This window comes from Onychomys torridus, chromosome 1 (assembly GCF_903995425.1).
Source record: "Onychomys torridus chromosome 1, mOncTor1.1, whole genome shotgun sequence".
Lineage (NCBI taxonomy): Eukaryota > Metazoa > Chordata > Mammalia > Rodentia > Cricetidae > Onychomys > Onychomys torridus.
Window position 1 is genome coordinate 135,142,538 of NC_050443.1, and position 15,853 is coordinate 135,158,390.

Genomic DNA, 15,853 nt, shown 5'->3' on the forward strand with positions numbered 1-15,853 from the left:
AAACATACAAGATGAAAATGTTGAAAATTAAAGCACAGAAGTGATCTGCTTAAAGTATATAAAAATAAAAGTAAGCTATAGTTAGCAACATCTAGTTACATCTAGAATTCTATATCCAAAGACTGTTGTGGAAGAATCCCCTATACTGTGTGAAGATACGTCACTGGGACTGGTTTAATAAGAAGCTAACGGCCAATATCTAGGCAGGATTTTCAGGGCAGAGAAAATGCTGGGAAGAAGGCAAAAACGCCAAGGAGATGCTATGGATGCAGAGAAGACACCATGGGCTTTACAAAGTAAAGGTAGTCAAGCCATGTAAAAGAGCAAAAATACGAGTTAAGTTATAAGAACTAGTTAGAAATAAGCCTAAGCTATCAGTTGAACTTTCATAATTAATAAGAAGTCTCTGTGTCATGATTTGGGAGCTGACCGGAAGGACAGAAAAATCCACTTACATATGGTGCCCAATGTCTGGCCACATATATCCACATGAGGCCTGAGAAAGCTTAAAAAGAGACACAGCTTCCTGAGGACTGTGGTCTCTTGGGTAGGGTCAGTGTTAGTGTCATAGAGAGGAGCAGCTCTTTTAAGAGGCTCTGCTAAAAGCACTTGAATGGGGTTTATGAGAAGCACTTAGTGCACTACTGCATGGCTTGAGACTTGGTAGAAATGTCCTACAGCAGTGTGGACATAGAACCTTCCCAGAGGGGGTTATAAACATGGGTTTGGTAAACATCGCTCCTTCATGAGACTAGGTCCTCAGGGAAACAAGAGGGGTGGAGCCAGTGACCAGCTTGCCATGAGCTAAGCTGTGTGGTAGTTTAAGATTTTCCTCAGGCAGACAGAAAAGGTTACAGATATGCAGTAAAGAAGGTTCAGATGGTAAAAACCTCTGAACAGATTACAGTGTGTAACAATGTGTACAGGCTTACAGAAAAAGAAAAAAGAAAAAGGTATAGACAGTCATAAAATAAATAGTTTTAAAATAATAGAGTAGATAGACTTTAAAGAGAGAGTAAAGTAACAAAAAACATAAGCCACATAGATATTGCAAATAGAGAGTCTGGACCCTGTATGGTACTGTGCTGTCTTTGAATTTTTTGAATGATGATAAGCTGCTGGGAGACATGGGACTGTGAAAGGGTCTGCTGAATTAAACCAGCCTAGATTCCTTAGGAATGCCTTAACTTTAATATATGTCAGTTTTGCTTTGGGGAAAAGGTTAAGCTTGTTTCCACAGCAAATGAAAGGCTGTGGATTCATTCAAAGTTAAAGAGGAGCGGGTTTGATCAGGAGAGACCCCCTGAAAATCATGGCTACAGAAATAAAGAAATAAACCTAAAAATAATACAAAACAGGTGCTGTATATTTTACTTGCTCAAACATAAAACAAAAAAATCATCTTTGGCTCGCTTATGCACAAGGCACAGTCTACACTTGTATTAATGCAGATATGTATATTACCTTTGAAAACCTGTGAGTTTTCAGAGCAAGGGGACCAGATACCAATGAAAACAGATGGCCTTAGTGATCCAGCCTCTCAGAATGCCTCTGTTGCAATTTCCTCAGAGTTCTGCATCAGGAACAGTTTCAAGGCTGATGTTGAGATGATCTAGTCTCACAAACTATTTTAGCCAGGATTTGACCATTATCCTAATTTTCTAAGGGTCTGCCAAAGATGCCAGTGCCCCCCCAGACAACATGAAGCAGTCTAAAGAACACAACATCCACATTCCCAAAAAATGGGGTGGGTAATTTTTGGTCATTTGGTGGGTTATGGATGTTTGCCATCATTTAGGGGTTGGTTACAAATTGTTATTGGTCATAGTTAGGAAAAAGCTAAACAAAGGAGTTAGATCCAAGAATCTCTTTCTGAAGGGGGGTATAGTAAAGAAATGGTAAGATAAAAGGGTGGATTTTTTTTTCTTTTTGGTTTTTGAGACAGGGTTTCTCTGTGTAGCTTTGCACCTTTCCTGGATCACACTCTATAGACTAGGTTGGCCTCAAACTCACAAAGATCTGCCTGCCTCTGCCTCCTGAGTTTCTGGGATTAAAGGCGTGCACCACCACCGACCAGCAAATGGGTAGACTTTTAAGTCTATTTAACAACCACTAGCCTCAAATATTTTATGTTGGTCCGTCCCGGAACTCCCATCTGGACCAGAGGTGAGTGCCTGGGTTATAGTCAGAGAGGCAACTGCGCCTGGGTCCCACCACTGGACACAGGCCACTCCGGGAGGACCTGACCAACTTGGCCCCAATTGCCTGCCAATAGGCGGGCACTGCAGGAAGGCTACCCTTTTCCAAGACTGCAGGTAGACACTGCAGTCTCCGCACCCTGCCCCCACACCCATCTGCTAGAGACCCCAGCCACTTCCTGAGACTCAGAGACCAGCCCCCAGCTCTCATCCTGCCCTAGAACTCCCATCTGGACCAGGGACCAGAGGAACTCCCATCTGGACAAGAGGAGCTCCCATCTGGACAAAATAAGGAGACCCCAGGGACTTCCTGAGACTCAGAGTCCAGCCCCCAAGCTCTTATCCAGCCAGCACTCTCATCTGGACCAGTGCTCCCATCCGGTCCAGAGCTTCCATCTAGATCAGAGAGAGGCTCCCTAAATCTATCAACTCTCTCTGGACCAAGTACACTGATAAGACCAAGAACGAACACAAGAGGAGATGGGCAGACGTCAAAGCAGAAGTACATACAACAAAATAAAGAGCAATACAGCATCACCAGAACCTAGCCCTTCTCCAACAGCTAGACCTGAACATCACGGAATGGAAGAAGAAGAAGAAAACAACCTTATAAGTAACATCATGAAGAGGCTAGAGCCTTATATAGAAGAAATAAAAAATAAAGTAGAGGAACAAACAAAAAATGGGAAGAACGCTATAAAAAATGAGAGGAAAGGACAATTAAAGCAGAAGAAAACAATAAATCCTTGAATGAAAAAGCAAGGGAGACAATCCAAGACCTGAAGAGGGAAATAGAAAAATGAAGACACTACCAGAAGGAATGTTGGAAATAGAAAATCTGAGTAAACAAACAGGAACTTCAGAGGCAGGTATAACAAACAGAATGTAAGAGATGGAAGACAGGATCTCTGTTGTTGAAGATACGGTAGAAGAAATAGATTCATCAGTCAAAGAAAACACTAAAACCAACAAAGTCATGACCCAAAATGTCCAAGAAATTTGGGACACCATGAAAAGACCAAACCTATGAATAATAGGGATAGAGGAAGGAGAAGAATACCAAGTCAAAGGCACAGAAAATATATTTAACAAGATCATAGAAGAAAACTTTCCCAACTTAAAGAAGAAAATGCCTATGAAGATACAAGAAGCCTATAGAACACCAAACAGACTAGACCCTCCAAAAAAGTACCCTCGCCATTTAATAATTAAACAACAAAACGTACAGAATAAAGAAAAAATATTAAGGGCAGCAAAGGAAAAAGGCCAAGTGACCTATAAAGGCAAACCCATCAGAATAGCACCCGATTTCTCGATGGAAACTTTGAAAGCAAGAAGGACCTGGACAGATATAATGCAGACACCAAGAGAACATGGATGACAGCCTAGACTAATATGCCCAGCAAAACTTTCAATCATCATAGATGGAGTGAACAAGACCTTCCAAGACAAAACCAGATTTAAACAACACTTATCCACAAACCCAGGCCTACAGAAAGCACTAGAAGGAAAATTCCAACCTAAGGAAGGCAGACACACCCATGAAAACACAGGCAATAGATAACAACACAGCAGTAAACCCCAAGGAAGAGAAGTACACACACACTACCACCAAAAAATAAAAATAGCAACAGGAATGAACAATCACTGGTCATTAATATCCCTCAATACCAATGGACTTAATTCACCTTTAAAAAGACACAGACTAACAGAATGGATACGAAAACAGGACCCATATTTCTGCTGGATACATGAAACACACCTCAAATTCAAAGACAGACACCTCCTAAGAATAAAAGGCTGGGAAAAGACTTTCCATTCAAATGGTCTTAAGAAGCAAGCTGGTGTAGCCATCCTAATATCCAGCAAAATAGACTTCAAACTAAAATCAATCAAAAGAGATGATGAAGGAGATTACATACTCATCGCAGGAAAGATCCACCAAGATGAAGTTTCAATTCTGAACATTTATGCCCCAAACACAAGGGCACCCACATATGTAAAAGAAACATTACTAAAGCTTAAATCACATATAAAACCCCACACATTTATAGTGGGAGACTTCAACACCCCACTTTCACCTCTGGACAGATCGGCCAAATTGAAACTTAACAGAGACATAATGGACTTAACTGATGTTATGGCACAAATGGACTTAATGGATATCTACAGAACATTCCACCCAAGCAAAAAAGAATATACCTTATTCTCAGCACCCCATGGAACCTTCTCTAAAATCAACCACATACTTGGCCACAAAGCAAATCTCAACAGATACAAAACAATTGGAATAACCCACTGTGTTCTATCAGACCACCATGGTTTAAAGTTAGATTTTAACAACAAAAAAACCTACAGAAATCCTACAATCTCATGGAAACTGAACAAAGCTCAACTGAATCACCAATGGGTTAAGGAAGAAATAAAGAAAGAAATTAAAGACTTCCTAGAGATCAATGAAAATGAATACACCACATACCCAAACTTATGGGATACTATGAAAGCAGTGCTAAGGGGGAAATTCATAGCACTGAATACACACATAAAGAAGCTGGAGAAATCTCACGCTAGTGACCTGACAGCACACCTGAAAGCCCTTGAACAGGAAGAAGCAAAGTCTCCCAGGAGGAACAGACGCCAGGAAATTATCAAATTAAGAGCTGAAATCAATAAAATAGAAATAAAGAGAATACAAAGGATTAATGAAACAAAGAGTTGGTTCTTTGAGAAGATCAACAAGATAGACAAGGCCGTATCCAAACTAACCAAAAGACAGAGGGAGAGCATCCAAATTAACAAAATCAGAAATGAAAAGGGGGACATAACAACAGACAATGAGGAAATCTAGAGAATCATTGGGCATACTTCAAAAACCTCTACTCCACAAAACTGGAAAATCTAAAAGAAACGGATAATTTTCTGGATAGGTACCACATACCTAAGTTAAATCAAGACCAGATAAACCATTTAAATAGTCCAATAACCCCTAAGGAAATAGAATCAGTCATTAAAAGTCTCCCAACCAAAAAAAGCCCTGGACCTGATGATTTCACTGCAGACTTCTACCAGATCTTCAAAGAAGACTTAATACCAATACTCTTTAAATTGTTCCACACAATAGAAGAAGGCGGCATATTACCAAACTCCTTCTGTGAGGCTACAATTACCCTGATTCCCAAACCAAACAAAGATGCAACAAAGAAAGAGAACTACAGACCGATCTCCCTCATGAACATTGATGCAAAAATACTCAATAAAATTCTGGCAAACAGACTCCAAGAACACATCAAAACAATTATCCACCATGATCAAGTAGGCTTCATTCCTGGATGCAAGGGTGGTTCAACATACGAAAGTCCGTCAATGTAATACACCATATAAACAAACTCAAAGAAAAAAACCACATGATCATCTCACTAGACGCAGAAAAGGCATTTGACAAAATCCAACACCCCTTCATGATAAAGGTCTTGGAGCGATCAGGTATACAGGGAACATACCTAAACATAATAAAGGCAATCTACAGCAAGCCAACAGCCAACATCAAATTAAATGGAGAGAAACTCAAAGCAATACCACTAAAATCAGTAATAAGGCAAGGCTGTTCCCTCTCCCCCTACTTATTCAATATAGTTCTTAAAGTCCTAGCCAGAGCTATAAGACAACATAAAGAGATTAAGGGGATACAAATTGGAAAGGAAGAAGTCAAGCTCTCCCTATTTGCAGATGACATGTTAGTATACATGAGTGACCCCAAAAATTCAACCAAGGAACTGATACAGCTAATAAAAACCTTCAGCAACATTGCAGGATACAAGCAACTCAAAAAAATCAGTAGCCCTTCTATATACAGTAGACAAACAGGCTGAGAAGGAAATCAGAGATACATCACCCTTTACAATAGCCACAAATGTTATAAAATACCTTGGGGTTACTTTAACTAAGCATGTGAAGGACCTATGTGACAAGAACTTTAAGTCCCTGAAAAAAGAAATTGAAGATGTCAGAAAATGGAAAGATCTCCCATGCTCATGGATAGGCAGGTTTAACATAGTAAAAATGGCAATCTTACCAAAAGCAATCTACAGATTCAACACAATTCCCATCAAATTACCAACACAATTCTTCACAGATCTAGAAAGAAAAATACTAAACTTCATATGGAAAAATAAAAAACCCAGGATAGCCAAAAGAATCCTGTACAATAAAACAGCCTCTGGAGGCATCACAATCCCCGACCTCAAGCTCTACTAGAGAGCTACTGTAATAAAAACAGCTTGGTACTGGCATAAAAACCAACATGTGGACCAATGGAATCGAATTGAAGACCCTGACATTAACCCACACACCTATGAACATATAATTTTTGACAAAGAAGCCAAAAATGTACAATGGAAAAAAGAAAGCTTCTTCAACAAATGGTGTTGGCAACACTGGATGTCAATGTGTAGAAGGCTGCAAATAGATCCATATCTGTCACCGTGCACAAAACTTAAATCCAAGTGGATCAAAGACCTCAACATAAATCCAGCTACTCTGAACTTGATAGCAGAGAAAGTAGGAAGTACTCTTGAATGCATTGGCACTGGGGATCACTTTCTAAATATAACACCAGTAGCACAGACACTGAGAGAAACAATCAATCAATGGGACCTGTTGAAACTGAGAAGCTTTTGTAGAGCAAAGGACACGGTCAACAAGACAAAGGGTCAGCCTACAGAATGGGAAAAGGTCTTCACCAAGCCCACATCTGACAGAGGGCTGATATCCAGAATAAAGAACTCAAGAAATTAGACATCAAAATGCCTAACAGTCCAAATAAGAAATGAGATATAGAACTAAACAGAGAATTCTCAACAGAGGAAGTTCAAATGACTGAAAGACATTTAAGGAATTGCTCAACATCCCTAATTATCTGGGAAATGCAAATCAAAATGACTCTGAGATACCACCTTACACCTGTCAGAATGGCTAAGATCAAAAGCACAGAAGACAGCTTATGCTGGAGAGGATGTAGAGCAAGGGGAACTCTCTTCCACTGCTGGTGGGAATGCAAGCTTGTACAGACACTTTGGAAATCAATATGGCGCTTCCTTAGAAAATTGGGAATCCGTCTCCCCCAACACCCAGCTGTAGCACTCTTGGGCATATACCCAAGGAATGCTCAATCATACCACAAGGGCATTTGCTCAGCTATGTTCATATTAGCATTGTTTGTAATAGCCAGAACCTGGAAACAACCTAGATGCCCTTCAACTGAAGAATGGATAAAGAAAATATGGTACATATACACAATGGAGTACTACTCAGCAGAGAAAAACAATGACATCGTGAGGTTTGCAGGCCAATGGATGGATCTAGAAAAAAATCATCCTGAGTGAGGTAACCCAGACTCAGAAGGACAAACATGGTATGTACTCACTCATAGGAGGATACTAGATGTAAAACAAAAATGACTAGACTGCTACATAACTCCAGGGGGGCTACCTAGAAAACAGGACCCTAGGAAAGACCCAAGGATCACCCAATGACAGAGAAATGGATGAGATCTACATGAACAACCTGGATGACAATGGGAGTAATGAAGGGCAAGAATTGAGGGAAAGAAAGCTTAGGGGATCAGGAGATCCCAGCTGGATCAAGAACAGAAAGGGATAACAAGGAATAACAGACCAGGATAAATGAAGACCACATGAGACCAGGAATAGGCAGAGTACTCAAGAGGTCCCCAGAAATCCACAATGATATATCCTCTGTAGTCTCCTGGCAATGGTCGAGAGAAAGCCTGATCTGACCTAGTCTGGTGATCAGATGGCCAAACACCCTAATAGTCGTCTTGGAACTCTCATCCAATAACTGATGGAAGTGGATGCAGAGATCCTCAGCCAGGCCCCAGGTGGAGCTCCAGGTGTCCAACTGTCAAGAAAGAGGAGGGTCTGCAAGAGCGTGAATTGTTGAATCCAAGATTGCAAAATCACAGGGACAAATAGCCAAACGAATGGAAGCACACAAATTATGAAGCAAAGGCTGTGGAGCCCCCAGCTGGATCAGGCCCTCTGGATAAGTGAGACCATTGAATAGCTTGATCTGTTTGGGAGGCATCCAGTCTGTGGGACCAGGATCTGTCCTTAGTGCATGAGCTGGCTGTTTGAAACCTTGGGCTTACACAGGGACACTTTGCTCAGTCTGGAAGGAGGTGACAGGACCTGCATGTACTGAATCTACCACGTTTAAATGAATCCCCAGGGGTGCCTTGATCCTGGAGAACATGGGAATGGAGGGGAGGGCCTGGGGGAAAGTGGGGCGGAGGGCGGGAGGGGGGAGGACAGGGGAACCCATGGCTGATGTCTAAAATTTAAAGCACATAATAAAGAAAAAAATTATTTATTTGAAAAAAAGAATAAATAAATAAATAAAATAGTTTATTTGGTATGGATTTTTGTACATTGATACAAATTTAAGGTTATTTTTGTTATACTGATATGTTTCTACTCTTAAGGTATTGTACCTATGCAGCTCATTTAACAATGTAATGTAAATTTTTAGTTCTTGAAAGTTATTATTACAAATTACTTAGGACAATAAAGAAATGAAGGTTAATAGTTAATCACCTATTACATTCAAACTTGTAGTCAGGTTAGGTATGTTTTCAAGGTCAAACATATATTTTAGATAGACAGGTAGTCTTCACTCAGAGACCTACAGAATATGGCATTTACGATGGTTTAATAACATAAGGCTTTTCATGACAATGAGACATGTTTGCTCCTGACAGCACAAATTTACTTCATAGAAGACATTGGGAACTGAAGAAACTCCATATGGAGTTTCTTTCATTATAGCAAGGTTAGCCACTGGACAAAGAACTGTTGTTGCCTCGACTGTTGACAGTATGCTGTACATACATGTAGAACACACAAGAAAGTGACTATCAAAATTTTGCCAAAACAAGATGGGACAATCCTTCAAAATTCCAGCTTCATAGAAGAATCTGCCAGATATTCTATGCCTATAGGCCCAAGATTGGATGCCCCACCATTAGTGAAGAACCTTGGGTGACTGGCCAAGCAGCTAGCTATTTCAGTCATTTCTATAGTTTTGGAAGTGGCTTGCACTACACTTCCTGTTTACTCAGGTAATATTATATCCTTCTGTCTTTGATGGAGTTCAAGACTAGATAATTATAGTTTTCCTTAGCCATGATAGAAGGTAAATTGGGTATAAAACTTTAGACTCATCAAGAGAAGCTAGGTAATGAAATGCTTTCTCTAAATTTGCCAAATACTAATGGACTAGACATTATGGATGTAATTCTTACTTGATAATTGTTCTTATTGTATAGAGTTATACTGTATTAGAGTTAAAGCCTTTCCTTTTTAGTCAAAAAGGGGAAAATGTTGTGGATTAACACTTTACATTGTGTGAAGACATGTCACTGGGATTGGTTTAATAAAAAGCTAAACAATAGCTAGGCACTTGGGGCAGAGAGAACGCTGGGAAAAAGAAGGTGGAGACACCAAGAAAACACTTAAGGACTCAGAGCAAGCAGCATAGGCTTTACAAAGTAAAAGTAATTAAGCCACATGAAAGAACATAAAAAAGATACGGGTTAATTTAAGTTATAGGAACCAGTTAGAAACAAGCTGAAGCTATTAGCCGAGCTTTCATAATTGGTAAGAAGTCTCTGCATCATGATTTGGGACCTGGAAGGAGGGACAGAGAAATCTGACTACCAAAAACGTACAAACAGACTTACTGAGAACTTGTTAAGTCAACAAATATTTACTGAAAATCTACTATGCTTAATCAATGATCAAAATCTTTTTTGTTTTTGCGTTTCAAGACAGGGTCTCCCCACTTAGTCCTTGCTATCCTGGAACGTACTTTGTAGAACAGGCTGGACTCCAATCACAGCAACCTGCCACTGACTCCTAAATGCTGGGATTAAAGGGGTCAACCACAACTCCTGGCTCTAAATTTTTTTAATCGATTTTTTTTTGTTGTTGTTGTTGTTAATCCTGGCTTTTCACAGTATACTGCCAGAAAATTCTATCATGTTTTATCACTGATCAAACCTTTTTAACAGATCCCCATTTTATTTTAAGGTAAAATATTTGCGATGGCTACAAAAATCTGCATAATTACCTCTTATTCCCATTATGGCTTTGTCTTCTAATTTTTCCTTCCCTAGTAATATTGGCCTTTTTTACTATCTCTCAAACATGTCAAAAACTCACTCCATTAGAGTCTGTTTATATTCTGGCACTCATGCTCACTCCCTAGATAACCACATTGCTGAGAAGCCTATTTCAAGGGCCAACAAAAGAAAAGACTTTAGACAACATAAAAGCTTAACTCGGCAGACCTTAGAATGAAGCAGAATTAAATTTTAAAGAGATATTGGTTTCAAGTTTTACAGGAAGTAGTAGTAACCCACAGGTGCATAAGTACCTCTAGAAAAATAACCAGTAACTCATATACAGACACAGTGATATGATATCAATTAATAAGAGAAAAAAATGCAGTAAGAGAAAGACCAGTCACTTCCAAAAACATGACAAAATCATAGCACAATTTTCAAGAAAACAGAACCAAGGATATTGGTGGGAAAGACATGACATTACATAACAACAACAACAACCCAAACCCTTTCTTCAACTGAAGTCTAGGAGTTCAACCCAGTGCTTGGTTGTGGATCACTGAATCTGCTTCTATCAGTTACGGGATGAAGGTTTTATGATGACAATTAGGGTAGTCACTAATCTAATTATAGGAGACGGTAAGTTCAGGCATCCTCTCAGTTACTGCTAAGAGTCTTAGCTGGTGTCATCCTTGTGGATTCCTAGGGATTTCACTAGCACCAGGTTTCTCCCTAACCCCTAATGGTTTCCTCTACCAAGATCTCTTTCATTGCTCTCCTTCTCCTTCCCTCCCTCCTTCTCAGTCCCTCCTTTTCCCATCCCCCACCCCGTCCCTTCTACCCTCACTCCCAGTTTACCCAGGAGATCCTAACTATTTTCTCTTCCTGGGGCCCTCCATGTGTATCCCTCTTAAGGTCCTTCTTTTGGAGCAAGTGAGATTAAGATCATGATGGGAAAAACAGAGACAGCTGACCCAAGATGGTGGGAGCTCATGGATTCTGGCCTGTCAGCTGGAGAACATGCAAGGGACTGAACTAGGCACTCTGAATATGGGTGACAGTTTGTAGCTAGATCAGTTTGGGGAACCCCTGGCAGTGGGACCAGGACTTATCCTGGGTGCATGAAATGCTTTTCTAAATACATTCCCTAGGCTGGGACACCTTGCTCAGCCTTGACATGGGGGTAGGGGGCTTGGTCCTGCCTCAACTTAGTATGCCAGACTTCGTTGACTCCCCAAGGGAGACCTTATCCTGAGGAGTGGATAGCAGGGTGGGATGAGGGGAGGTGGGGAGTGGGAGAAAGGGAGGGAGGAGGAACTGTGATTGGTATGTAAGTGAAATAAAAAAAAAAACAATAACCCCCCCCAAAAAACCCCAAAAAAACAAAAAACCCACAACTTGACAAAAAAACTGATTTCATTTACCTCAAAATGACTTCAAGAATAAGCCCAGGATTGATTTTATGTACAGGAAAAAAAATCATGAATAGAAGAGCAAATATATTTCTAAAATCTTACCATTTTAGTATAATAATTTTTCAAAACTAGATAATATATCAACCTCAGTCTATCGTTTAGAAACCCTGTCTAGCTGCCTGACATAAAACCCCAATTTTACTCTAAGTGACTCTTACTTTCTTTCAAGAAGCAAGCTTGACTTAACTTAGCATAAAGGCATTCCTAACAGCTTTGCGAGGAAAATAAATAATTTCCTGCTCTTTAATGATATCTAGTCTAGTGCTGTTGTTTCCAAATTTTGAATGCAGTTATTGAACCAAACTTGTTAGAAGTGGCAGTGTCTATCACCCTGATTAAGCTAGTCAATCCTAGGGAGCAAGGGTCCAGTTTTTAATAATTAAATAAAACCTAGAATAAACAGTCAATAATGTTTCATGGAATGGTAACAAAACTAGGGTGCGAGGGAATTAAAACAGTGCACGAGAATTTAAAGACTGTAATATCAAAAATAAAACACAACTGAAAGTACATTTTAGTTAGCATATATTCACATTACAAATCAGGTTTCACTGTGGTATTTTCATATAGTCTATCATGTACACTGAACACAGAAGTACAAAATACATTAGGAAATTCATTTACATACCTGCTCTAAGTCAAGAGAGAACCATTTATCACTTCCTTCTTCTGCCACTGATATACGGTATTTGCTTTTGTTTTTAATCATATAAAAAGGAGTAAATATCACAATTCTGGTAATGTTAAAACTGCTGAGGTTTATAGTGACACCAACCTAAAAAAAATTAAGATGGTTTGAAAACTATTACTATTGTACACTGATAAAATTTAAGCATCCAACAAATATATTTTAAATGAAAGTTTCTTTAGCACAGAAGAAACTCACTTGGTATTCCATTTTCAGGCCTTTGCATTTAATGGCTCCATGACTACCAACAGTATCAATTGAAAACTGATCAGAGAGCTCACTATCAGTTACCATAAGCTGAACCTAGGAGAAGAATTTGAGATAAATTGTAATTTAGATACCATCTCTTTATGGTGTGGAAGGTCAAACTTAAAGCCTTGCATGTTTGGCAAAAACCCTTATATTGATAATAGTAAATCTTTCTTAACATTAAATGTTTAGTGTACTGTTTTGGTTAGATGTTTCTAAGACAGGATTTCTTGTGTAGCTCAGGTTGGATGTAACTTACTATGTACATATGCAGGCCTCAAAAATCAACATTCTCCTGCCTCCCAAATGCTGGTACATGCTACTATACCCAGCTATGCTAACCTTTTAAACCTCAAATATATACAAATGCTATTTCTATCTAAACTTCGTATTTTATTGTTCAGAGCTCTAAAACCTGAAACAGAATATTATCTAAAAAGCAAAAGTTAGAAAAAAACGACACATACCTTATTATTGTTAAAAAAGTGATTTGGCTGAAAAGAAAAGAGAACTGGCTTTTTATAATTAGGTGGATGTTTTCGGTGAATTCCATCTGCTTTGTATTGTAACATTCGATCAGTTTTATTGACCATCCAATATGGACTATGAAATGCCACAATTGTCTGACCAGTATTGTAAGTCATATGGATTGCAATATCCAAATCAGTCTTTTCCATTTCTGTGAGACACGTAAAGTTGATAAAATTGATGTCCTGTTGATTAGATTTTATTTGAAATTCACTTTTCCAATCATGATTAAGATAGTCAAGCAATTTTACGTATAGCTTGGCTTTGTCCATTTGAACATTATAAATCTGTGATGAATGTCCTTCACTTAGAGTAAAAACTGTGTTTTCAATGCCCTGGAATAAGAAGCAAAAACAAAAACAAACTCAAACATGCTTCTGAAAAATACACTTATTCCTTCCACACCCTACACAAAACTCTTTTGAAGTAACTATCAGAACAAGTCATCAGTGTTCTTCAAGTTGTAACTCTGCCCTAGCGCTTGATCTACATTTGGGTAATTTTCCTTATTAAAATGGTCTACACAAACTGCTACAAAAGGCTTACATGAAATGACATGAGAAACTTCACAGCAAGTTGTAACTGTAATGCCATAATCAGTAAAACTAAAAGAAGCCCTAACTTATCTATTAGTTATTGTAGTTTTGAAAACTAAAAGTAACAAAAATATACAAGAAAGCTGTTACAATCCAAAAAAGCAATACACACTGTCTGTCATTTTTTTAAAAATACAATCCTTTTATCCATTACCAGTTCATGTTGCTTATTATATCTCAAAAAGATCATTAATTTTTCCCACTCATACCTTCATTACCTTAGTTCTTATTTCTATGACTTTTCTAGTGTCTTTTTCCAGCTCTTTCCTACTGTTATAACAGAATTTCTTAAGTTTTAAATAATATCAATTGGTAAACTTGTATGTGGAACAGACTATTCTACAAAACAACGATGGTAGTGTTGTTGGTGCTATGCTAAAGTGGCTAATAAATGGCAACCACGTCCCTGTGAGGGACAGTTCTAAATTCTTTATATACTTGACTATTTTGATTTTTCCCATGACTTAACCATATAAGTTATCACTATTTCCATTTAGTAAAATACAACAATGCTCAATCTACCTAAAAACATAAGTTAATAAGTTGTAGAGCTAGGATACACTTTCAAGTCATGATGGCCAAGTACTCACTACTTATTATGGTAATTTGTCAAATGTAAAAACGTAACCACAGATAAGTTAATTCCTCCTACTTAAAAACATATCACAAAACCATAAACATATTGCAATTCACAAAGTTAAATAAACCTACAAAGAATAGATTACAGTGAAGAACTGATTTATATTTGATAAGCATTGATATAAAAATATTTACAAAAAAACTTAGAAAAGAGGAAACCCTTACTTAATGTAAAATTGAGTACTTACTAAAAAAGCATCTTTATAGGAAATAAAATTTTCAGAGAATTTGTATTAAAAGAATACCTAACATAACAAACTTTAATTGTGTAGGTATTATACTTGAATGTTATTTCAATACCAATGCCCAAGCCTGCTTCATAATTCATTACCCATCATTTAAACCTACAATACATGAAATATATATGAAGAGAAAGAGTTATAAAATAAATGGTATCTTCAGATGGTGGCTATATGTCATTTATTGTATAAGCCAATAGACAGTTGTTCAAATCACATACTATTTGCACATAATTATATACAGCTCAGTAGATTTCTAAGATAAATTAATGAAAAATATTTTAACTATTTTCTGAAAAATTATTTACTTCGTTTATTCACTGTATGTGTGAGAGAATGCTAAGGCCTGTTATGGAGGTCAGAAAACAACTTGTGGGAGTTATGAGTTGTGGAGATTCAACTCAGGTTGTGAGGCTTTATTTAAGTTCGTATATTATATTTTTAAGCATATTACTAAATTTTTCATTTTGGTAAATACATTATTTTTAAGTAATGATATAATCTTGGTTACAGCTTCAAAAAATATTGTTTATAACTTTAAATAAATCAAGCTACAAAGACAAGAAGACACTCCGAAACTGTCAAGTACCTCTAAGTAATAAGCAATTCTGTAGGGCAGAAGATTGCGAATGAGAATCGGTGGCCACAAGTGCATGACATATGGTAAGTCCCAGCCGTCTTCTGAATACACTGACAAAGAAGTCAAATTATCTTTTTCTGGGACAATATTAATAACAAATGATTTTTTAGAAGGGTGTATAGATCTACATTCCTTCTTTAGAAGTTGTCCATCATATTTTATGATTTCTTCAAAGTCAATTCCTTCACACATCTGGTAGTCTTCATCTTCCGGCTTCAAAGAAAGGGATGATCTGCATAAAACATTAAATATAATTTAAAAGTATTTTTAAAAACCTTAAGTTAGAAGACTACTGCTTCAGACAATGAATCCCTTCAATATTACTATAAAGAGTCCTGGTTTTCATGTTTCAGAGCTTCATAATCTAAACAGGTACCCCAATTTTCCAGAAACTCACCAAGTTTTATTTTGATCATGATTATTTTTACAAACTTTAATATACATTCTTTCAATATATGTTT

At 37.9% G+C, this 15,853-nt stretch overlaps 1 protein-coding gene across 3 annotated transcripts in view; it reads right to left on the reverse strand.

Annotated features, from left to right (window-relative positions):
• The window catches only part of Vps13a (vacuolar protein sorting 13 homolog A), a 215,148-nt gene that overhangs the window by 61,516 nt on the left and 137,779 nt on the right, over nt 1–15,853 (reverse strand). For all 3 annotated transcript variants that reach the window (XM_036206892.1, XM_036206900.1, XM_036206909.1), the window contains exons 47-50: nt 15,342–15,624; nt 13,218–13,613; nt 12,700–12,804; nt 12,442–12,588 (exon numbers count right to left, since the gene is read on the reverse strand). In XM_036206892.1, coding sequence (XP_036062785.1) covers nt 12,442–12,588; nt 12,700–12,804; nt 13,218–13,613; nt 15,342–15,624 — 931 coding nt within the window. The remainder of the gene's footprint in view (nt 1–12,441; nt 12,589–12,699; nt 12,805–13,217; nt 13,614–15,341; nt 15,625–15,853) is intronic.